At 39.1% G+C, this 23,628-nt stretch overlaps 1 protein-coding gene across 1 annotated transcript in view; it reads left to right on the top strand.

The window, feature by feature from the left end:
- LOC116255748 (protein INVOLVED IN DE NOVO 2-like) overlaps positions 1 to 23,628 on the top strand; it is a 40,950-nt gene that overhangs the window by 7,287 nt on the left and 10,035 nt on the right. The window contains exons 2-4 of the mRNA XM_050078299.1: positions 3,392 to 3,608; positions 8,765 to 8,996; positions 9,463 to 9,493. Of these exons, the coding sequence (XP_049934256.1) occupies positions 3,392 to 3,608; positions 8,765 to 8,996; positions 9,463 to 9,493 (480 nt within the window). The remainder of the gene's footprint in view (positions 1 to 3,391; positions 3,609 to 8,764; positions 8,997 to 9,462; positions 9,494 to 23,628) is intronic.

Below are 23,628 nucleotides of genomic sequence, written 5' to 3'. Positions count from 1 at the left end.
GAGTAGAGGAGGACGATTGCTAAGGTTAAGCAGATGAGTCTGCGATGTCAAGAAGAGGAGGCGCGACGACGACGCTCAGGGGCCGCTGCGAATGCTCTCCTCTTTCTAATGATCGAAAATTCGTCTGATTAGGTCACCCAAATCCGTCAGAGAGGGGAAGGGCGCATAGGGGAAGCAAAGATTAACAAAAACAAAAAAGAAGGAAACGCTCTTATTTCTGTCTGACGTAGATCAATGCTCACCTATTTCTCTTGTCCAATCATCCGTCGTGTTCAGCTTGTGTCCAGCGTTTGATGAAAAAATCAAAGGGTGTCATGTTTCACATGTCCTGACCATCAAACAACCTCTTAGGGTTCTTTCTGTGTTTTTTTTTTTCTCTCGGTCCTTTTTGTTTTTTTTTTTTCTTTTTTTCCACCGTCCAAAAATGCCCCATCTTTAGGAGGACGGCCAAGAACGGCCCGGATTTCGTCATTTGCTCGAAACTTGTCGAAGTCCTATGGTTGTGCCATTGTACGTGATTTCACCATTGCATGCACTAATCATTGTCAATTTAGATGTATTTGGTTCGGATCTTTCAGATTCCGTTTAATCAGATATCCAGATTCAAGATTGGTGTCAACTATAAGGACATAAAGTTACAAAGATGGATGATAAGGAAACGATATTGATGCAAAGGTTTGAGTTAAACCAATTACTGGGTCAGGTCACCTTTGCTAAGGTGTACATTGCTAGGAATACGAGGACAGGGCAGAGTGTTGCTGTAAAAATGATTGATAAAAGAGAAGGTCATGAGGGTGGGGATGATGGACCAGATCAAACGAGAGATATCTGTAACGAGGTTGGTGAGACACCCAAACGGAGACTTTAGGGTTCTGTGTGCTATGAGGTTACACACTGAATGTGTTAAATTTTGTAAAATTATTTATTCACATTTAAAAAACAAATACCCTAAGGTTTTAAACATGTTCGGGTCTAAGATCCAGTGCCCCCTGTTGTCCATTTAACTTTATGTACTTATAGTTGACACCAATCTTGAATCTGGATATCCGATTAAACGGAATCTGAAAGATCCGAACCAAATACATCTAAATTGACAATGATTAGTGCATTCAATGGTGAAATCACGTACAATGGCACAACCGTAAGACTTCGACAGTTTCGAGCAAATGAAGAAATCCGGGCCGTTCTTGGCCGTCCTCGTGGGACATTTTTGGACGGTGGAAAAAAAAAAGAATCGAGAGAAAAAAAAACACATAAAGAACCCAAAAGGTCGTTTGATGGTCAGCACACGTGAAACAGGACGCCCTTTGATTGTTTCATCAAACGCTGGACGCAGGCTGATCACGACGGACAATTGGACACGAGAAATAGGTGAGAGTTGATCTACGTCGAACAGAAATAAGAGCGTTTCCTTTTTTTTATTGTTTTTGTTAATCTTCGCTTCCCCTACCTGCCCATCGCCCTTCCCCTCTCGGACGGATTTGGGTGCCCTAATCAGATGAATTTTCGATCTTCAGAAAGAAGAGAGCATTCTCAGCGGCCCCTGAGCGTCGTCGTCGCGCCTCCTCTTCTCGACGTCGCAGACTCATCTGCTCCGCCTTAGCAATTGTCCTCCTCTACTCGACGTCGCAGAGTCCTCTGCTCCACCTGAGGAACCGTCGCCGCGCCTCCTCTGCTCCGTGTGAGGAATGTGACTACATTGAAGATTTTGGGTTTTGTATTTTTTCCTTGTACAGTGCAGAGATTGATCTTATTTTGGTTGTGGACCTGAAAAACGAGGCGCAGTCCGGCCTCCTCTTCGCTTGCTGCTAACAGATTTAATCCGTTTCCAAACACAACTTTGTGATTCTGTGAATATGGCTTTTCTGATGAATGTGTGTTAATGGAGGCTGTTTGAACTAGTGTGAGAAGAGCTTCCATTAGAAAATGCCATCTTTTTCTTGTGTTTGAGGTTTTGTAGTTAAAGATTGAACTGAGAGATGTGATTTTCTCTCTTCCTCTCAAAATGATGATTGGAGAGCAATGGAATCAGTCAGTGTCAGTTGGGACTTGGGAGAAATTGTGAGATACATGAAGTAGGTTGCCTGGTTATGTCTGCAATATCTTTAGCATTGCAAGTTTTTTATTGTGCTCTTTCTTCCTTGCCCTTCCTCGTTGGTTGCTCAAAGACCAAGGCATCTCTTCTGCCCTCTTGGTGCTGGTAGGCATAGGCATGACCTTTTGATACCGACAGTCCAGCCAAAAGTTTTTTTTTTCAAATAACTTACTCAAACCACGTACCAGACTTTTCAAAAAAAAAGAATATCTGCTTTTACCACATATGAAGAACAAGCTTTCGAAACAAGTGAAGACCCCAGACCGCAAGGAATGAATATTGAAATTGGCAAAGGAGGTGTGGTCAAAAGTAGGTTTTGATTTCTCTAAAATTATACACATATTTTTTCTGCTATTAAAATTGGATTTTGCTAATATCCAGGTATTGACAAAAATTTTTTGAATGATGATAATACACACTCTAGATAATACCGATAATTTATATTAGCTAAATAATAACCTAATAATAATATTTTTAATAGAAAAAAATACAAATAGAATCATATTTGACAAGGTAAAGTCATGCCTCTTTTCCTCGCTATCTCTTAAGGTTGTTTGATAGTCTTCGATTTCAAATTTCAGACTGGATTTAAGTGAAAAATCCATTGTTTTAGCAAACGTGGATTTTACAACCATGAATCTTGAAATCAAAGAGCAAGTTGTGTTTCATGCATCTGCTGTTGCTTTCTTCTTTCTCTGTTTTGTAATGGTAGGTCAGGTTTTTGAAAGTTTTGTTTCATGATCCGTTTCCCCGGATGCTAAGTTAATTTTTTTTTCTGTGAGGATTTTTTTAGTTTTATTGTCTCCCATTTTGATTTTGTGGTCCGTGTTTGTTCATTTTGTGATTGTACCCTGGTTTTCCTACCGTTTCCATGTTTGGTTACCCTAATTTGGAACGGTGCGTTCCGTTGTTCGTTGGGGCAGCTACTTTGCAGGAATGATGCTGACTGCTGAGCATGTTTTGTTCATTTCTTTGGAGAATCAAGTGGGATGTTTCTTCGCAAAATTCGTCTCAATTTCTTGTGTGGCAATTCCACAAGATCTCTTCTTGTTGCTTGCGAATTTTTAGAACCTCATTCGTCGTGTGAGGAAACTCGTATTCTTCTACTCGCCATTTATTGTTCTGTGTATTTCCTGGATTTATGCATGAACCATTCATGAGGAAGGCCGAATTAAAATTTTTAAATTTTGGGAGGTTAAATTATATGTTTTTTAACTCCCGCTCATTAGATATCAATATCAAATATTTGGTTAGTGGGAGGTATAGAATATTTCTGTTGTTTGTGTGCTTGATTAGGTTTTCTTGATTGGGGAAGAAAGATGGATAATAAGGGAATGATATTGATGCAAAGGTTTGAGTTAGGCCGATTATTGGGTCAGGGCACCTTTGCTAAGGTGTGCTTTGCTAGGAATACAAGGGCAGGGCAGAGTGTTGCTATAAAAATGATTGATGAAGAGAAGGTCAACAGGGTGGGGATGATTGACCAGATCAAACGAGAGACATTTGTAATGGGGTTGGTGAGACACCCAAACATCGTTAAGCTTTATGAGGTTATGACCAGCAAAGACAATTGAGAAAGGTTTTAGAACAAATGATCTCTACTACATAGACTTTTTGGACCTTTCAAGGCTTTCATGCAATATCATCAAATAGTGTGACATTCAAACTTGGCACCAAAGGCTTGAACATTCAAAACTAGAAAAAGTGTCTCATCTTCCCTTCTTGGAAAAGTATTGTCAAAAGAACTTTTGTTGTAATGCAAGACAAAAATAAAAGCCTTACCTTTTGATAATAGAAAATTTGTTACCCAAATGCCTTTTGATTTGGTGCATTGGGATGTGTGGGGACCCGCTCCTATTATGTCAAAAGGAGAATTATTGTATTGTGTGATCTTTATTGATGATTATTCTAGACATACTTGGGTTTATTTTCTCAAACACAAATCAGAGATTCAGAGGTATTTGCAAACTTCAAGAATTTCTATAACATGATCAAAACCCAATTTGATTTCAATATTAAAATCTTTAAAAGTGATTCGGGAGAAGAATTTATGTCAAATGAATTTCAATAATTTCTAAAAGATAAAGATATTATACATCAAAAATCTTGCCCAAACACTCGACAACAAAATGGAGTCGTTGAAAGAAAACATAGGCACATTATTGAAACCATAAGAGCATTTTTTTTTATCCAAAAATGTTCCTAAAAACTTTTGGGTTGAGGCTGTTTTGTCATCAACCTATTTGATTAATAGAATGCCTACCGAACATTTGAAATATATTTCTCTATTTGAAAAATTACACAATGTAAAACCTAATTACGACAGACTTAAGTTTTTTGGTTGCAAATGCTTTGTGTTAACTAACAAAGATGATAAACTTTCTTCCAAAGCTATTAATTGTGTGTTTATTGGGTATTCAGAAACACAAAAGGGATATAAATCATATAATTTGGAATGAGATAAGTATATGTTACCATAAATGATATCCTTTTTGAAAATGAAGATGGCTTTTAAAATGAGCCAAAGCAACTAGAAGATGATGCTTTTTTGTGGACGGATTATGATGATGATTCCGATAGTGAGGAACAAGTGCAAGAAGTTATAGAAGATAGTCCTACTAATATCAATCCTCCAAGAGACATTATAGTTATAGGAGAAGAGATCATGCAACACAAGAAAATGATCACGCCAATCCTAGGAGGTCCCAAAGACACATTAGGTTTACTCAAAGATTCATTTCATATGAGTCTTTTTCTCCTAAACATAGAGCTTGTCTTATGACCCATCATTCCCTTTGTTGAATAATATGTGTGTTGGGTGGTGTTTGTGAATATTTAAAAGTTTAGGAACAACTCTTTACAAATTGGTGTTCTAGTTGTGGACTTCTTTTGTAATTTGTTATTTTACCCTATTCTCATTTAACGTGAGATTAGAGCAGATTAGAGAATACGAAAAAGTTCTCCCTCTCTCTTTCTCTCTCTCGTTATCTTCTCTTCTCTCACTTGGCTGCACGCAACAAGGTATCAAAGCCCAACCTTTCTTGGGACAGAAACCTATCTCTAGTCATCAACCTTTTCTCATTGTGATCATCCTCTTCCTCTTCCTCTTCTTCTGTTCTCGTGGAGAGTTTTGAGGGCAAGACAGTTTGAACGTGTATATTAGGCTTGATCTAGAGTTTTCTCAAGCAAAATATTAAAAAGCCCTAGATCGATGCCTTGTTCAAGTGGACGTGGATGAAGATTGGTTAAACGTTCTTCAAGCTGGATGGAAGACGCAGACTCGCAGGTGTCTCCCTCACATGGCAGAAGTTTTCTTCGGTGTCCTTGGTCACTGCTTGTTGAATGGAAGTCGCTGGTGTTTGCTGGATGTCGCAGGTGTCTCCTTGTGTTTGATGGCTGTAGCAGGTGTTTTCTTCAAGTCGCAGAAGGTCTCTTCGTTGTCGCTGGTCATTGCTTGTTGAAATCTGGCGTTTTTTTTTTCAATCTGTCGTGAATGGGGATGGAAGGTCTGATAAATCTGTCATGAATTAATTGTGGGTGTAAACAGATCATGGAAAGTTATGTGCAATGACTAGTTTTCTGTCAGCGATGGATCTGCCCTAGATGTTATAGAGGGTATATTTTTTTTTATCGCAGAAAACTCCTTATCATCTGTGTATGTTGTAGTCTCTTCTTGCTGCATATACTAGTGCTGGAATCTATGTGCAGTTTCCTTCAAAATAGATGTTTATGCCATGTGTGAATTTCTATTCCCATAAATTGTTCGTGCACCTGCTGATTTAAATCAACAATTATGAATATATGATGCAATTCTTGAATTTTTTAACTAAATAATTTGAAATCCTTTTTAGTAATCAAATATCTATATTTGAAATTTAAAATATCAAATATCTTGGACTTTTCAAGCATGTTTTGGAGATGAAAATGGGGAGTGTTATGCAAATGTTTTAATGTTGTAAAAAAAATCTTTTCAATAAAAGAAACGTTATTATTGTTAAGGATAATGTGGCGACTTATAAGAGAACGACATCTATGAAAGCAAATATGTAATAAAAAATAATAAAAACATTATTATCAACGAGCGTGGTCATCCACTTGAATTTGCAAAAAAAATCAAGTTTCTTGACCTTATTGTAAACTGAGAGTTTAAATATCAAATCTAACAATATTGATGTTACGCAAAGTGTTTTTGCACAACAAAAGAAATGTTATTATTGTTGACGATAATTTTGCAACCTATAAGGAAATGATATCTATAAAAATAAAGAAACCAACAAAAATAATAATTGCATTGTTATCAACAAAGAAATTCGACAACCCAGAGTTGTAAAAAAAGTCAAAGATATGCTTAGAGATTATTGCAAAGAGAGAATATAAATATCAAATCAAACCCTATGATCCTTAAATCCAATGGTGGTCTTCCGTGGTGGACAACCACGTTAAATCTTATGCTTTCATTACAAGGCCTCTTCCAACTTTTTTTCATGCAGTCCTACTTAGAGCAAATGACTTTTCTTTCTCTCTCTCTCTTTGGCTATCCAACCGAACGATTACGTCCAAACCGTGTTATCATTTCTTTTTCCTTTTTATTATGGTGGTCTAGGAGTTGCACATTCAATACTTTCTAAGGGCATGGTAATCATCAATATCGGAGGTATTCCTGTTCTCAGATATTGTGCACCGTTTCTTTTTTGAATTGCATCATTGCAGTTCTTTGAAAAACTGAACGATTTCTTTTGGGTATCATCTTATACTCTGGTTTCTAGAGTCACCATGGCAAATGAAACTATTTAGAGTTCAGCGCCAATCGTTATATTTTGCATTTGCAAATCATTTTCTTTCTTTTTCCTTGTTAAGCACACAAGTATTGCATATGCTCATAGGGGTGAAGCATGGGAGGGAGGAACATATGCGATGGTGTTGGATTTGGGTTGCACAACAGATGTTCTCTTCATATATACTTTTGTGGGGAATGTTCCACCCTCGGCTTGTTTTCCCTAGATCTAAAAATTCGCAATCAACAAGACCGAGATCTTGTGGAATTGCCACACATGAAATTGAGACGAATTTTGCGAGGAAACATCCCACTTGATTCTCCAAAGAAATGAACAAAACATACTCAGCATCATTCCTTCAAAGTAGCTGCCCCACTGAACAACGGAACGCACCCTTCCAAATTAGGGTAACCAAACATGGAAACGGTAGGAAAACCAAGGTACAATCGCAAAACGAACAAACAGAAGCACGGAACACAAAATGAAAAAGAGAGACAATAAATCTAACAAAATCCTCACAAGAAAAAAAAAATTAACTTAGCGTCCGGGGAAACGGATCATGAAAGAAAACTTTCAAAAACTAGACCTACCATTACAAAACAGAGAAAGAAGAAAGCAACAGCAGATGCATGAAACACAACAAAGGACCAAAATCCCAAGAAGAAATGGAGAAAGGGAACCAAACAAATAGAAAAACGAACAACAAATACAACAAAAAGAAAAGAAAATATTAAAATGGTGAATTCCCCAAAACCGCAGCTGGGAGATTAAGACGATTACCAACAAAAAACTATCGAATGAAAAAGCACGAGAATGAATGGGAGAGAAAGAGAGGACGGACCTCCTTGACGATCGCGATCCAAGCGAGGCGGTAGACGAAGGTAGCAAAAGATTTTTCTTTTTCTCTTCTCTTCTCCACAATATCAAGTCCCCTACAGACTCGTCGATACCGCGGGGATCCTGGATCAGCCCCTACAGACTTGTCGAAACGATATCCGCATCCAGATCCATAATTTTCAAGACCGAACAAAAACCTACATTTATCGCCCGTTCGGCCCCTATCTCGGCCTCTTCTTTAACAGAAAAATTCAACAAAATCATCAAAAAACCTCGTTGCAAAATTTGGACATCCGTTAGTCCCAAAACATGGGAAAGACGTTTGATTATTCCAGACCCAAGATTTGAGGTGATTCAAGTTTGTTATCAATTTGACGTTAGACTTTTCTCTCAAATTTGTATACGAGGTTTTTAGTCATATATAGTGAAGTCAAATCTTCATTTCTACACAGTAGTAAAATCTATTGTTTGTTTATTTTATAAATCTTATATAAAACAGATTTCAAGTCAACTTTGGATCTAAAATGAAAGGCACGTTCCCAAAGATTTGCATACTTTTCTTTTTTCTTTTTCTTTTGAACAAATTAAAAATCAAATGGCCTTCAAGAAAATGAAGTAAACCTCATATCCTCTAGGATATGAGGTTTACTTCATTTTCCTCTAGGATATGAGGTTTACTTCATTTTCTTGAAGGCCATTTGATTTTTAATTTGTTCAAAAGAAAAAGAAAAAAGAAAAGTATGCAAATCTTTGGGAACGTGCCTTTCATTTTAGATCCAAAGTTGACTTGAAATCTGTTTTATATAAGATTTATAAAATAAACAAACAATAGATTTTACTACTGTGTAGAAATGAAGATTTGACTTCACTATATATGACTAAAAACCTCGTATACAAATTTGAGAGAAAAGTCTAACGTCAAATTGATAACAAACTTGAATCACCTCAAATCTTGGGTCTGGAATAATCAAACGTCTTTCCCATGTTTTGGGACTAACGGATGTCCAAATTTTGCAACGAGGTTTTTTGATGATTTTGTTGAATTTTTCTGTTAAAGAAGAGGCCGAGATAGGGGCCGAACGGGCGATAAATGTAGGTTTTTGTTCGGTCTTGAAAATTATGGATCTGGATGCGGATATCGTTTCGACAAGTCTGTAGGGGCTGATCCAGGATCCCCGCGGTATCGACGAGTCTGTAGGGGACTTGATATTGTGGAGAAGAGAAGAGAAAAAGAAAAATCTTTTGCTACCTTCGTCTACCGCCTCGCTTGGATCGCGATCGTCAAGGAGGTCCGTCCTCTCTTTCTCTCCCATTCATTCTCGTGCTTTTTCATTCGATAGTTTTTTGTTGGTAATCGTCTTAATCTCCCAGCTGCGGTTTTGGGGAATTCACCATTTTAATATTTTCTTTTCTTTTTGTTGTATTTGTTGTTCGTTTTTCTATTTGTTTGGTTCCCTTTCTCCATTTCTTCTTGGGATTTTGGTCCTTTGTTGTGTTTCATGCATCTGCTGTTGCTTTCTTCTTTCTCTGTTTTGTAATGGTAGGTCTAGTTTTTGAAAGTTTTCTTTCATGATCCGTTTCCCCGGACGCTAAGTTAATTTTTTTTTTCTTGTGAGGATTTTGTTAGATTTATTGTCTCTCTTTTTCATTTTGTGTTCCGTGCTTCTGTTTGTTCGTTTTGCGATTGTACCTTGGTTTTCCTACCGTTTCCATGTTTGGTTACCCTAATTTGGAACGGTGTGTTCCGTTGTTCAGTGGGGCAGCTACTTTGAAGGACTGATGCTGAGTATGTTTTGTTCATTTCTTTGGAGAATCAAGTGGGATGTTTCCTCGCAAAATTCGTCTCAATTTCATGTGTGGCAATTCCACAAGATCTCGTCTTCTTGCTTGCCAATTTTTAGATCCTCATTTGTCGTGTGAGGAAACTCCTATTCTTCTACTCGCCATTTATTGTTCTGTGTATTTCCTGAATTTATGCATGAACCATTTGCGACCTGTTTGGGTGGCATCAAAACTATGTCAGAGAACTGCCTTTGCTATCGAAGCTCATTAATTTTTTTTTTGGGGTGCTAAAATCGGGTTTCTGAGACCTGGAAATGCTATGGAATCCCATTAAATAACATTGTTTTGATGCTAAAATCAGGTTTCTGACGTGGTTTTAACGTTCTAAAGCCATGCCTAGGTTCATGCTTGTGTGAGGCTTAGATCTTATTATGCAGATGGAGGGGTCTGCAATTCGTGCAGGCAGAATCTTCCACGCCTCTCGATTGGATAATTTCTTGAAGAATAGAAGGAAATAAAGAAACAGGAAGTGAACAAACGCAGAGGCGCATGGAGGGTGGTGTTTGACGTGTTTTTTTTAGATATTGTGTCTACTTTGCCTATGCATTTGATTACAACGCCTTGAATTTGCAGCAGCTTCCTTAGGATATGAGGTTTCTCTTTCTTTAGTGTCAGTCATTGACAGATTAAAGAAGGGGAAAGCCTGCACTGTTCTTTCAGTCATTGACAGATTAAAGAAGGGGAAAGCCTGCACTGTTCTTTGTTCTCTTTTATTATATTTCTTATTACATTATATTATTCTCAAAAAAAAAATGTGCATTCTTTTGTATCCATTTATCAATCAGGTTAACTTATCAAACTTGTGTTTCTGAGACATGCCCCATTCAAACGCTGTAAGTGTACAACTTGCTTGGCTCTTACACTTTGGTCGATTGACTGGTTGCTCAGTCCCGTAATGATTTCCTTCCCTCATTTATTAGTGGGTGCACTTGGAATATAATCCAGGGAATGCAGAAAGATGTGCTTGCCCATCAAGGAGTCTTACTGTAGGTCTGATGAGGCAGCTCCAGAGGAGCTTCTGCAGTTTTCTTTAAATGAAATAGAACATAGCCAAGATCAGATCCATGCCCGAACACATGGCCTCTGCAAGGATGGTTAAATTATATGTTTTTTAACTCCCGCTCTGTAGACATCAATATCGAATATTTGGTTAGTGGGAGATATAGAATATTTCTATCGTCGTGTGCTTGATTAGGTTTTCTTGATTGGGGAAGAAAGATGGATAATAAGGGAAGGATATTGATGCAAACGTTTGAGTTAAACCGATTATTGGGTGAGGCCACCTTTGCTAAGGTGTTCATTGCTAGGAATATGAGGACAGGGCAGAGTGTTGCTGTAAAAATGATTGATAAAAGAGAAGGTCATGAGGGTGGGGATGATGGACCAGATCAAACGAGAGATATATGTAACGAGATTGGTGAGACACCCAAACGGAGACTTTAGGGCCCTGTTTGATTGCAGAGAAGAATTTAACGTGGTAAATTTACCATGGAAAAGATTTTTGGAAAAAAATACACGATGAAATTTTACCCTCTTCCGATTTGATGCCCTGTTTGATTGCAGGGAAGTTTTTTGCAGAGTAAAATTAACTGTGTTTGATGCGGAGGGTAAAATGAAGGAGAGACCTTTTAGATGACCGTTGGAAGATGTGTTTTTTTTTTGTTCTCCTTCATTTGCATGTGAATACACTAGCATTATTAATGCATTATTAATGGGGCATCCACATAACATGGTTAACATAATAACCACTGCAAGATGGACACATTTCTCTTCATTTTCTAATTTTCCTAAGTAGATAGGACCCTAGAGAAAGAAAGAAACTAACTACATCTGAAACAGACATTTCAAGGAACATACGTCCATACAGATTTCAGATTGAGAAGAATCAGCGTCATAACAAACCACTCGAGGTTAAGAAACATGTGATTTCCCTGGGTTCAGAAATCCCAATTCTGAACATTGATACATGCCCAACCACGAAGGTAGCCGAAGTTATCAGATTATGGGCACAACATCTGCACATGGTGGTATCACAAAAACAGTTATCTCCAGATCAAGCATGGAGAATCTTACCGTTTACATTTTCAGGACGAGTAGCTAATTGGTGGAAATTCTTGCCAGATGCTGAGAAAGGTGAAATTATGAATGATGATTTAGCAGTTTTGGGCAACCGCATCATTCTCGAGTTCCAGCCCAACCTTCTAGCACACCAATCATCAGATTGGCTGATGTTTACCAAAAGAAAGCTGAAAGACATAAGCCAATTCGAGCAATATGCAGAGGACTATCTCAACGAAGCCTATCACCTAGGCGCTCATGCCCTCTCAACAGTCGGTATGTCTTTTCTTGCTTCATTACCAGAATCACTGGGTAATATTGTCCTTGATGAGTTATCACATCGCAACATCTTGGTTGAAAATCTGAATTTAGTCGATCTCCAACAAGTGGTTCGGCAAGAGATCAAAAAACTCTGTTACCGACTCAAGGCAAACCATGAATTGCCAAAAGTTGGCAAAAATATTTGTGGCCAGATTGATGGGGCAGAAGAACACAATTTGCCAAAGAAGTTCAAACCAAGATTCCAAGGGTTCAGACGAACCAAATCAAGGCGGCCATTCAAGCCTTACAGATTTTTTCGACGAAGGAGAAGCAGTGACAATAAAAAAGATGAGAGGTGTTTTGCATGTCACAAAAAAGGGCATTATGCCAACAAATGCCCAAATAGAGCTCCGCGTCAAATTAAGATGATGTTCGAAGTCCCAGAGATTGAACAAGATTGGGACCTGATAGAAAACGAAATAGAGTTTGAGGAATGCCTCAAAAATAGAAATGTGTTTTATTTGGCTGATGAAGAAGAAGAAGAAGATGATGAAGTCATAAGCATAATTACAGAATCATCATCAGAAGCCGGTGGACACATCTGCATGGTAGGCAAAAAGGGCAAAGAAGTACTGATTACAGAATCAGAATCTGAATCAGACGAGTTCGAATGTAAAAGCGAGTTCTGCAATAATTTTGCCACCACCAGTCCTTATGAGATTATCTAAGATAACAGCAGAAACTCGGATAACTCAACCTTCGAATCAGGGTCAGACATTGAAAGAGGAATTTATTCCGACCATGAAGTACCTATAGCCCCAAAACAACAAGAGAAATGGGCGGTCTCAGAGAAGGTCGCAAGGGCTCTACTGGACAAAGGTACAATTCCAATTAATTTTTGGGATTTTACACCAAAAAATAGCCTCAAAAATTCTGAGATCAAACAGATTAAGAAGATGTCTTTATCTGACATTTCCATAATCATCCCAGTCCAAATAGCTGCGGATAAAAACGGGAAATGGAAAAAAGGACAAGCTTTCATAGACACTGGTGTCAACATGAATTTTTGCAAAAAAAAGATAATTAGCAACTGGCTATATTATCCAGAAGGAACCAGAGTCGAAACCATGAATGGTGAAAGAAGGCTTCACAATTTTGCTTTAAATGTCCAGGTAAAAATAGAGGAAAAAACGATCAGTACAAATTTTGTACAGATTGATGACGCCGGACATGATATTGGGTTAGGGTCGATTACTTTGGATGAAATAGGACCCTATACAATTTGCAAAGACTGCATTGTGTTTAGAATAGGAAAGGAACAACAAGTTGTTCCAAGGTTGTCCGCCTCTTTCAAAAGAATGCAGAATAAAAAAGGAAAGAAAGAGGACAGAAAACACAACATGACTTTGCTTCAAATTATGAAGCAAGAGTTCGAATTCGAGGAAGAAGTAGAAAGGATCAAAGCCATTAAGGCTATAAACCTGCTACCAGGACAAAGAATAGATTGTCTACCAGAGTTCAAACAAGTGGTAGAGAAATTAAAATCTTGTTGCGTGGAGCATCCTTTACAGTTTTGGGCCAAGGACTCCCCCACAGCACATATACCAACTGTGCACAATATTCCGGTACAAAGCAGACCCACCGTAGGTTCTGAACTAGACAGAAAAGAGATACTAGCTCAAATATAGGACCTAAAAGAAAAAGGCCTTATTCGGAAATCCGAATCTCACTATGCAAGCGCAAGCTTCATAGTTAGAAACCATGCCGAGATCAAGAGAGGAAAAGCAAGAATGGTCATAAACTACATTCCTCTAAACAGTGTGGAGCTACTTTAGCAAGGATAAACCAGTTCTGAATTACAAGTTCATCAGAATTACATGTTCGCTCATGATATGTGTAACTACAAACACCAGAATATGCCAAGATTTTTCCTAGCCAGTTAAAAAAACAACTACCAACAACATGAAAAGAGGGAAAATAACAAAAACATAGAAGGTTTGCTCTCTAATTTCAACTATTAAAAGACAACAAAGCAATAGTTCCTAAAACCCTAACCCCAACCCTAACTTTTCAGATTCCACCACCATGAACAACATGAAAAAATGTGAGAAAAATTCACTCAGAAATGAATCCGTCACTCAAACAAAAGGCGATGAAATTAGAGAGCAAACCTTCTATGTCAAAAAGGGTATGAAAAGAAGATGGGATTAGGAAAAGGAAGAACGCAGAATAGGGAGAGAGACGTTGGGGTACCTCAACAACTTCTAAATCAACCACGGCGATGGATGGAGGCAGAGCGGCAGTGGTGGTGGAGAGCACGATGACGAAGAGGAACTTCTAACCACGACAATGGATGGAGGCAACATTCAGCTGTGGTGGTGGAGAAGGAGATATCCATGTCGGCGCAGGGATTCAATGTCGAGGACTCGATTAGGGCATCTTTGATATGCCCAGATTACATTGATGAAGATGAGGATAATCGTGTTAACACTCAAAATCATGCTTTGATGCCCACCACACCAATGGAGCTTTATGGGGAACGCAGAACCACCGGTTCTCTTTTTCAATCAGCAGCGGGGCAGGTTGGGGCAAGATGGACAGAGATAGAGAGAGACAAGGAGCAAGAGGGAATGGGAGGTAGAGAGAGAGAGAGAGCGAAAGAGGGTCTACATCCCATACTTGAACAAGAGAGTGAAGGAGATGCTGCCGCGAGCTGAACCAAACTTGGTCGATCAGAGGAGGAAGAGGCAGTGGCGACAAATAAGAGAAAGGATGCGAAGAATGAAGGTAACAGGCAAAAAAAAATCCTTGGAAAAAAGTCGGACCCCTCCAGGTTCGACTTTTTTCCAGGGAAAATTTACCCCGATCAAGCCTTTTTTGTGCGGATTTTTTTCCTGCGTTTGATGACACCGGTTGAAGCCGTATGAAATTGAAAAAAACCACTCAATCTACAGTGTTTTTCTTGGCCATCAAACGTAGCCTAGGGTTCTGTGTGCTATGAGGTTACACATAGAATGTGATAAACATTGTAAAATTATTTATTCACATTTAAAAAACAAATACCCTAAGGTTTTAAACATGTTCAGGTCTAAGTTCCAGTGCCCCCTGTTGTCCATTTAACTTTATGTCCTTATCACTCGACAGTTGACACCAGTCTTGAATCTGGATATCCGATTAAGCGCAATCTGAAAGATCCGAACCAAATACATCTAAATTGACAATGTTTAGTGCATGCAATGGTGAAATCACGTACAATGGTACAACCGTAAGACTTCGACAAGTTTTGAGCAAATGACGAAATCCGGGCCGTTCATGGCCGTCCTCCTAGAGATGGGAAATTTTTAGACGGTGGAAAAAAAGAAAAAAAAAAAGCAAAAGGGACCGAGAGAAAAAAAACACATAAAGAACCTTAAAGTCTCCTGCCACTATTTTAAACTCTCTCTCTCTGGAGAAACATTGTTGCTCCAGAACCTCCAGGAACCACGTGCTCGAAGCGGTTTCTCTGGAAGGCTCTTCGAGTTGTGGGTTAGAGTGGGAACGAGGTGATCGAGCTGGTCTTTGTCTGGTTGCTGGCAAAGGAGCGGTCGGGTGGCGTGTATTGTGCGATACTCGCCCGATCGTCTCATTCTCGCCGTTGTAGGCACCATGTTTTTCCGTTTCGGGGTGTTTTGGGTGGTTGACATGGACGATGATTAGCATGGATGAGCCCTGGTAAAAGGTGGAGTTTTGACGAAGTGAAAAGGCTTTTCCCGTTCGATTTTCAATTTCTTTTTTTGGATATTCGATCATAACTTCCTTTGTTCTTCATCATTCTGAAATATCTCAGCTTCAATAAATGAAAGATTTTTGCATCTTTGTTGCTTTTTCTTTCCTGTTTCATAGCGAAAAATATCAATTTCTTGCATGTTCATTTCGCGCGGATTTTCCGGCCGTTTCGGGGACGCTCTTAATGTTGAGGCGTCTTATCCTCCAACTAGTCGTTTGACTAAGGTCAAATATGTCGGCGTCCCGGTTAGCTACATCTTCTTCCTGACCCTTCCTGGTTGGTTGCTCAAAGTCCATGGCATCTCTGTTACGTTTGTCATCCTCCTCGGCCCTCTTGGTGTTGTAGGCATAGGCATGACCTTTTGACACTAAGGCTGGGCATCTGGCCGGGCCAGACCGGCCCTGCCCGATAAAAATGTAAAAATCAAAGCTCGCCATTATAAACGGGCCAGCCCGAGGCCCGACCCGTTTCTAAACGGGCCGGGCCGGGCCGATGTAATATCGGGCCTCTGTTTATGCCCGAGGCCCGGCCCGGCCCGATTATTAGCGGGCCAAGCGGGCTGGGGCGGGCCGGGCTTTTTCGGACCCGGCCACACCTTTTTCTCCATTGATATACACTCTGTGAGTGACAACAAGAGAGAGAGATAGATCTGCCGTCATTGGAACAGGATCATGCAGTTGAAAAACCAACCTTCAACAGAGCGAACTGATCCGCTTGACAACAGCGGTGGTGATGGCGTTGCGGTGGACAACACGGTGGTAGTCAGTAGTTGTAGAGCTGATGGGCAACGACACGGGGAGGACTGGAGTGGGGAGGCAGTCACAGCGCAGACTCACAGATGCAGGCAGAGGACTAGAGAAGAACGACGGACGACAGCTGATGCCGCGACGGGGGAGGACTGGAGGAGGCGTTCGTCGATGGGGAATCACCAATCGGGGACGATGAAGCATAGCTGAGCTGTCGAAGTTGGGGGGAGGAGAATGAACCCTAACAACATCGGGCTGTGAAGTTGGGGAGAGGAGTCGAGGAGAATGAACCCTAACATAAATTAACAAAACATAAATTAAATTAAAAAAAAAAAAAGGTATCGGGCTTGTCGGGCCGTTGACAATCACAAGATGAGGCCTGGGCCCGACAAAATCTGGCCCATTAAAGAAAATTCTAGGCCCGGTGCTCAGGCTTATTTGACACCGACAGTCCACCCAAGTGATTTTTTTTTTAATAACTTACTCAAACCAAGTACCAGACTTTTCATAAAAACAGAATATCTGCTTTTACCACATATGAAGAACAAGCTTTCGGAACAGGTGAAGACCGCAGACCGCAAGGAATGAATATTGAAACTGGCAAAGGAGGTGTGGTCAAAAGTAGGTTTTGATTTCCCTAAAATTATATACATATTTTTCTGCTATTAAAATCGGATTTTGCTAATATCCAGGTTTTGACAAAATTTTTTTGAATGATGATAATACACACTCTAGATAATACCGATAATTTATATTAGCTAAATAATAACCTAATAATAATATTTTTAATAGAAAAAAATACAAATAGAATCATATTTGACAAGGTAAAATCATGCCTCTTTTCCTCTCAATCTCTTAAGGTTGTTTGATAGTCTTCGGTTTCAAATTTCAGACTGGATCAGTGAAAAATCCATTGTTTTAGCAAACGTGGATTTTACAACCATGAATCTTGAAATCAAAGAGCAAGTTGTGTTTCATGCATTTGCTGTTGCTTTCTTCTTTCTCTGTTTTGTAATGGTAGGTCAGGTTTTTGAAAGTTTTATTTCAAGATCCGTTTCCCCAGACGCTAAGTTAAATTTTTTTTCTGTGAGGATTTTTTTAGTTTTATTGTCTCTCTTTTTTATTTTGTGCTTCGTGCTTCTGTTTGTTTGTTTTGCGATTGTACCCTGGTTTTCCTACCGTTTCCATGTTTGGTTACCCTAATTTGGAACGATGCCTTTCGTTGTTCAGTGGGGCAGCTACTTTGAAGGAATGATGCTGAGTATGTTTTGTTCATTTCTTTGGAGAATCAAGTGGGATGTTTCCTTGCAAAATTCATCTCAATTTCATGTGTGGCAATTCCACAAGATCTCGTCTTGTTGCTTGAGAATTTTTAGATCCGCATTCGTCGTTTGAGGAAACTTGTATTTCTTCTACTCGCCATTTATTGTTCTGTGTATTTCCTGTATTTATGCATAAATATATATTATTAAAACAAACAAAATTTAAAAAAAATTATTTTTTTAATCTAAACGGGCTGGACCAGATCAAACGAGAGACATTTGTAATGAGATTGGTGAGACACCCAAACATCGTTCAGCTTTATGAGGTTATGGCTAGCAAATCAAACGTCGGTCAGCTTTTATGAGGTTATGACCAGGAAAGACGATTGAGAAAGGTTTTAGAACAAATGATCTCTATTACATAGATTTTTTGGACCTTTCATGACCTTCATGCAATATCATCAAAGAGTGACATTCAAACTTGGCACCAAAGGCTTGGACATTTAAATATAGAAAAGATGTCTCATCTTCCCTTCTTGGAAAAGTATTGTCAAAAGAACTTTTTTTGTAATGATTGTATGAAGGCAAAAATGAAAGCCTTACCTTTTGATAATAGAAAATTTGTTACCCAAATGCCTTTTGATATGGTGCATTTGGATGTGTGGGTACCCGTTCCTATTATGTCAAAAGGAGGATTATTGTATATGTGATCTTTATTCATGATTATTCTAGACATACTTGGGTTTATTTTCTCAAACACAAATTAGATTGCAAACTTCAAGAATTTCTATAACATGATCAAAACCCAATTTGACTTCAATATGAAAATCTTTAGAAGTGATTCGGGAAGAGAATTTATGTCAAATGAATTTCAATAATTTTCAAAAGATAAAAGACATTATACATCAAAAATCTTGCCCAAACACTCCACAACAAAACGGAGTCGCTGAAAGAAAACATAGGCACATTATTGAAACCGTAAGAGCATTTTTTTTTATCCAAAAATGTTCCTAAAAACTTTTGGGCTGAGGCTGTTTTGACATCAACCTATTTGATTAATAGAATGCCCACCAAACATTTGAAATATATTTCTCAATTTAAAAAATTACACAATGTAAAACCTAATTACGATAGACTTAAGGTTTTTGGTTGCAAATGCTTTGTGTTAAGTAACAAAGGTGATAAGCTTTCTTCCAGAGCTATTAATTGTGTGTTTATTGGGTATTCAGAAACACAAAAGGGCTATAAATCTTATGATTTGGAATGAGATAAAGTATATGTTACTATAAATGCTATCTTTTTTGAAAATGAAGATGGCTTTAAAAATGAGCCCAAGCAACTAGAAGATTATGTTTTTCTGTGGACGGATTATGATGATAATTCTGATAATGAGGAACAAGTGGAAGAAGTTATAGAAGATAGTCCTACTAATATCAATCCTCCAAGAGACATTGTAGTTATAGGATAAGAGATCATGCGACACAAGAAAATGATCACGCCAATCCTAGGAGGTCCCAAAGACACATTAGGCCTCTTCAAAGATTCATTTCATATGAGTCTTTTTCTCCTAAACATAGAGCTTGTCTTATGACTCATCATTCCTTTTGTTGAATAATATTTGTGTTAAGTGGTCTTTTTGAATATTTAAAAGTTTAGGAACAACTCTTTACAAATTAGTGTTCTAGTTGTGGACTTCTTTTGTAATTTGTTATTTTACCCTATTCTCATTTAACGTGAGATTAGAGCATATTAGAGAATACGAAAAAGTTCTCCCTCTCTCTTTCTCTCGTTCTCTTCTCTTCTCTCCCTTGGCTGCACGCAACAAGGTATCAAAGCCCAACCTTTCTTGGGACTGAAACCTATCTCTCGTCATGAACCTTTTCTCATTGTGATCATCTTCCTCTTCCTCTTCTTCTGTTCTCGTGGAGAGTTTTGAGGGCAAGAAGTAGGTGTCTCCTTGTGTCTGATGGATGTAGTAGGTGTTTTCTTCAAGTCACAGAATGTCTCTTCGTTGTCGCTGGCCATTGCTTGTTGAAATCTGGCGTTTTTTTTTCAATCTGTCGTGAATGGGGATGGAAGGTCTGCTAAATCTGTCATGAATTAATTGTGGGTGTAAACAGATCATGGAAAGTTATGTGCGATGACCAGTTTTCTGTCAATCGTGGATCTGCCCTAGATGTTATAGAGGTTTATTTTTTTTATCGCAGAAAACTCCTTATCATCTACGTACATTATAGTCTCTTCCTGCTGCATATACCAGTGCTGGAATCTACGTACGTTATAGTCTCTTCCTGCTGCATATATTAGTGTTGTCTGCGTAAGGCATAGTATCTTCCAGCTGTTATACTAGTTCTGCCCTGCTGCATATTAGTGTTGGCTGTTTTTTTTTTGTGGGTGTTACAATAGAGCTTGGACAGTAGTCTAATATGGGAGACAGTCCTAGGATTGAGTCTCATACTGAATACAAAGTGGTTGGGAATCCTTTCTTCTATGGTTCTACTGTGAAATTAGATGGTCACAACTATGAAATATGGTCACGAATGTTTATGATGTTTGTAGTAGGACATCGGAAAGACCACATCATTGAAGAAGATGAACCGAGTATTAAAACTGGGAAATATACCACATGGAAAGAAGTTAATAGTATTGTTATGTCCTGGATCATGAACAGTGTGCAAATGGATATAGCTCCTACTCTTGCCTACTATACGATTGCCAAACATATGTGGACGTTCTTGAGACAAACTTATTCTCATGACAAAAATGTCTCAAAAATTTTACAACTTGAGGAAGAGTTACCCAAACTGCAGCAAGGTGAATCGGAACTATCTCAATACTTTGCTTCAGTTAAGCTGCGTATGAACGATTGAAGGCTCTTCGACCTCCATGCCAGGCATGTTACAAGACGCATTTTGAGCAGACTATGGTGGCTAAGTTTTTGGCTGGTTTGTCCCCTAAGTATGAGGTAGCAAAAGTTCAGATGGTTACTGGAGCAAAAATTCCAGATCTTGCTGAGGCATATAATAGACTCAATAGATTGGTTGTATCTCTCTCTCAGCCCCAGAGTGAGTCTCCTTCTACAGCCTTAGCTGTGTCTGGAGGGCGTGGACAAGCCACGAGGGGAAGAGGCTCAGGTCGTGGTGTAGGGGGTAGAGGAAGATTTCAATGTACATTCTGTGGAAAATTAGGACATTTGGAAGATAGATGTTGGGACAAACATGGTAGACCGGCTTCTACTTCCCATCGTAGGGGATCTAGTACTTCAGGGGGCAGAGGGACCTTCTCTTCTCAGATTCCTGTAGGGTCTGCCCTAGCTACTACACCACTTGGAGAGACTCCTTCCTCGATGAATTGTGAGAACTCTACAGTGACTATGAGTAAGGGAGAGTATGATAAGCTTATGGCTCAGTGATCTCTTCTTACCACGATGTCTACAGCTGCCTCCTCGGTCATGGTGGATTCCTCTTTATCTGTTGCTAGTACTTCCCATGAACCAGGTACTATGTGGATTATTGATTTTGGGGCTTCGAAACACTTTTGCAGTCAGTCTCACGTATTTACTTCATTGCATCGTTTTCCACAGCCTCAACATGTTAGGCTTGCCAACGGAAAGCTTTCTCCTATTATGGGAATTGGGGATGTTAAGCTTCCTGGTTCTATCCTTCTTTCTCATGTTTTATATGCAACAGAGTTTCATACTAACCTTCTATCTGTTACTCAGTTGACGAAAGATTTGCGCTATAGAGCCATATTTGATCCTGGTTCATGTGTTTTTCAGGACTTGCAAAATGGAAAGACGATTGGTGGCGGCCATGAGCACAAGGGAGTTTACCTACTGTCGGAAGCAGTGGAGGGCGTGGCATCTATGGCTCTATCTAAGCAACCCCATATCAATGGCACCTCCGACTAGGCCATCCTTCATTATCCAAGCTTCGTGGTGTTCTCCCTAATATTTCTGTGTCTGAGTCATTCCAGTGTGAGGCCTGTCAATTGGGCAAAGACACTAGAAGTAGTTTTCCTTCCAGCAGTAGTCTGTCGAGTCATGCAGTTTTTTATCTTATTCATGTTGATGTTTGGGGGCCTAGCCGGGTTGTAAGTCTGGCCAAATTTAGGTATTACCTTGTTATTGTTAATGATTTTTCTCGTCTTAGTTGGGTGTTCTTGTTAAAAGAGAGGTCTGAAATTATTTGTATTCTTCAAAATTTCATTATTGAAATAAAGACTCAGTTTGATTCCATTGTCAAAAACATTCACACTGATAATGCTTGTGAGTTCATATCTAATACCTTGCTACATTTTTACACCAAATATGGAATATGCCCTCAATTCACTTGCCCTCATACTTCTCAACAAAATGGTATTGCCAAACGTAAACATCATCAACTACTTGACATGGCTCGTACTCTCATGATACATAGTTGTGTTCTGGTGCAATTTTGGGGTGATGCCATACTCACTGCATGTTACCTAATTAACCGTCTTCCATCCTCATCTATTGGCAATCAAATTTCCATTCAAGTTCTCTATTCAGATAGACCCATGTTTTCCCTTCTACCCAAAGTCTTTGGGTGTACTTGCTTTGTTCACATCCTTGGTCCTAATAAAGACAAACTTGGTACACAATCAATTAAATGTATTTTCATTTGTTATCCAAAACACCAAAAGGGCTATATTTGTTTTGACTCCCACACTCATAAGCAATACATTAGTGCGGATGTTACGTTTTTTGAGTCACACTTATTTTCACTCTACTCCATCACTATCAGACACGTCGTCGTCTATTCCTTTACCTATCCCACTGGTTCCCCTGCAGTCTGTTCCTTATGATTCATTCCCTAGTGTCAGTAGATTCCATGATCCCCCACTGATATACACCCGCCGACACGCTTCTGCTCAAGACTGTCCACCAGTCGCTTCTCAGGATGTAAGTACTCTGATGTCACATCTCCTCCTGCCCAGGATGATTCTGAAATGTACGCAAAGGCAAAAGACAATGTACTCTTCATCCAATATCTCAATTTGTTTCTACTACTGGTATTGGTGGGAGCCTACAACAGTTTGTGTCAGCCTTGTCAGTAACTTTTATTCCCTCCAGTCACCAACAGGCACTACTTGATCTTAGGTGGCGACAGACTATGCAGGATGAGATGGAGACTCTAATGCAAAGGGGAAAGTGGGAATTGGTTGATCCTCCATCTGGTTGTGATGTTGTAGGCTCCAAATGGGTATTTACCGTCAAGTGACTGTCTGATGGCTCAGTGGAGCGCTACAAAACGCGTCTTGTAGCAAAATGTTATACCCAAACATATGGGGTGGATTTCTTTGAGATTTTTTCTCTTGTGGTTAGGATGGGCACCATACGCCTTATTGTATCCGTTGCAATACATTATGATTGGCCCTTGTATTAGCTAGATGTCAAAAATGCCTTCTTATATGGGGATCTTGATGAGACCATGTATATGCAGCAGCCTCCTAGCTTTGAACGTCAGAGGGAGTGTGGTAAGGTGTGCAGGCTTAAGAAAGCTATATGTGGCTTAAAACAAAGTCTTCGCGCTTGGTTTCACAAATTCTCAGAAGTCGTGTTAAAATGTGACTTTAAGATATCTCAACTAGACCATTCGTTATTCAACAAGAAAGGATCTAGAGGTACAATTGTGTTAGTGGTACATGTTGATGATATTGTTTTTACAAGTGAATGTGAGCATGACAAGTGAATGTGAGCAGAAGGTAGCTCATACAAATAAATTTCTACAACAACACTTTGTTACCAAAGATCTTGGCTAGCTACGAGACTTCCTTGGCATTGAAGTTGCTTGTAGTAAGGAAGGAGTTGTGTTATCACAAAGGAAGTATGTTCTTGATCTGTTACAAGACACAGGGATGCTGGGAGCTAAACCTGCAACTCTTCTTATGAACCCACAGGTATATCTATATGATGATGACTCGGAAGAGATAGCTTCTCATGCCTACAAGTCGTTGATTGGTA

Source organism: Nymphaea colorata, chromosome 6, assembly GCF_008831285.2.
Source record: "Nymphaea colorata isolate Beijing-Zhang1983 chromosome 6, ASM883128v2, whole genome shotgun sequence".
Taxonomy (NCBI): domain Eukaryota; kingdom Viridiplantae; phylum Streptophyta; class Magnoliopsida; order Nymphaeales; family Nymphaeaceae; genus Nymphaea; species Nymphaea colorata.
The sequence above is the reverse complement of the archived record's forward strand: the minus strand, read 5'-3'. Positions and strand labels throughout refer to the sequence as shown.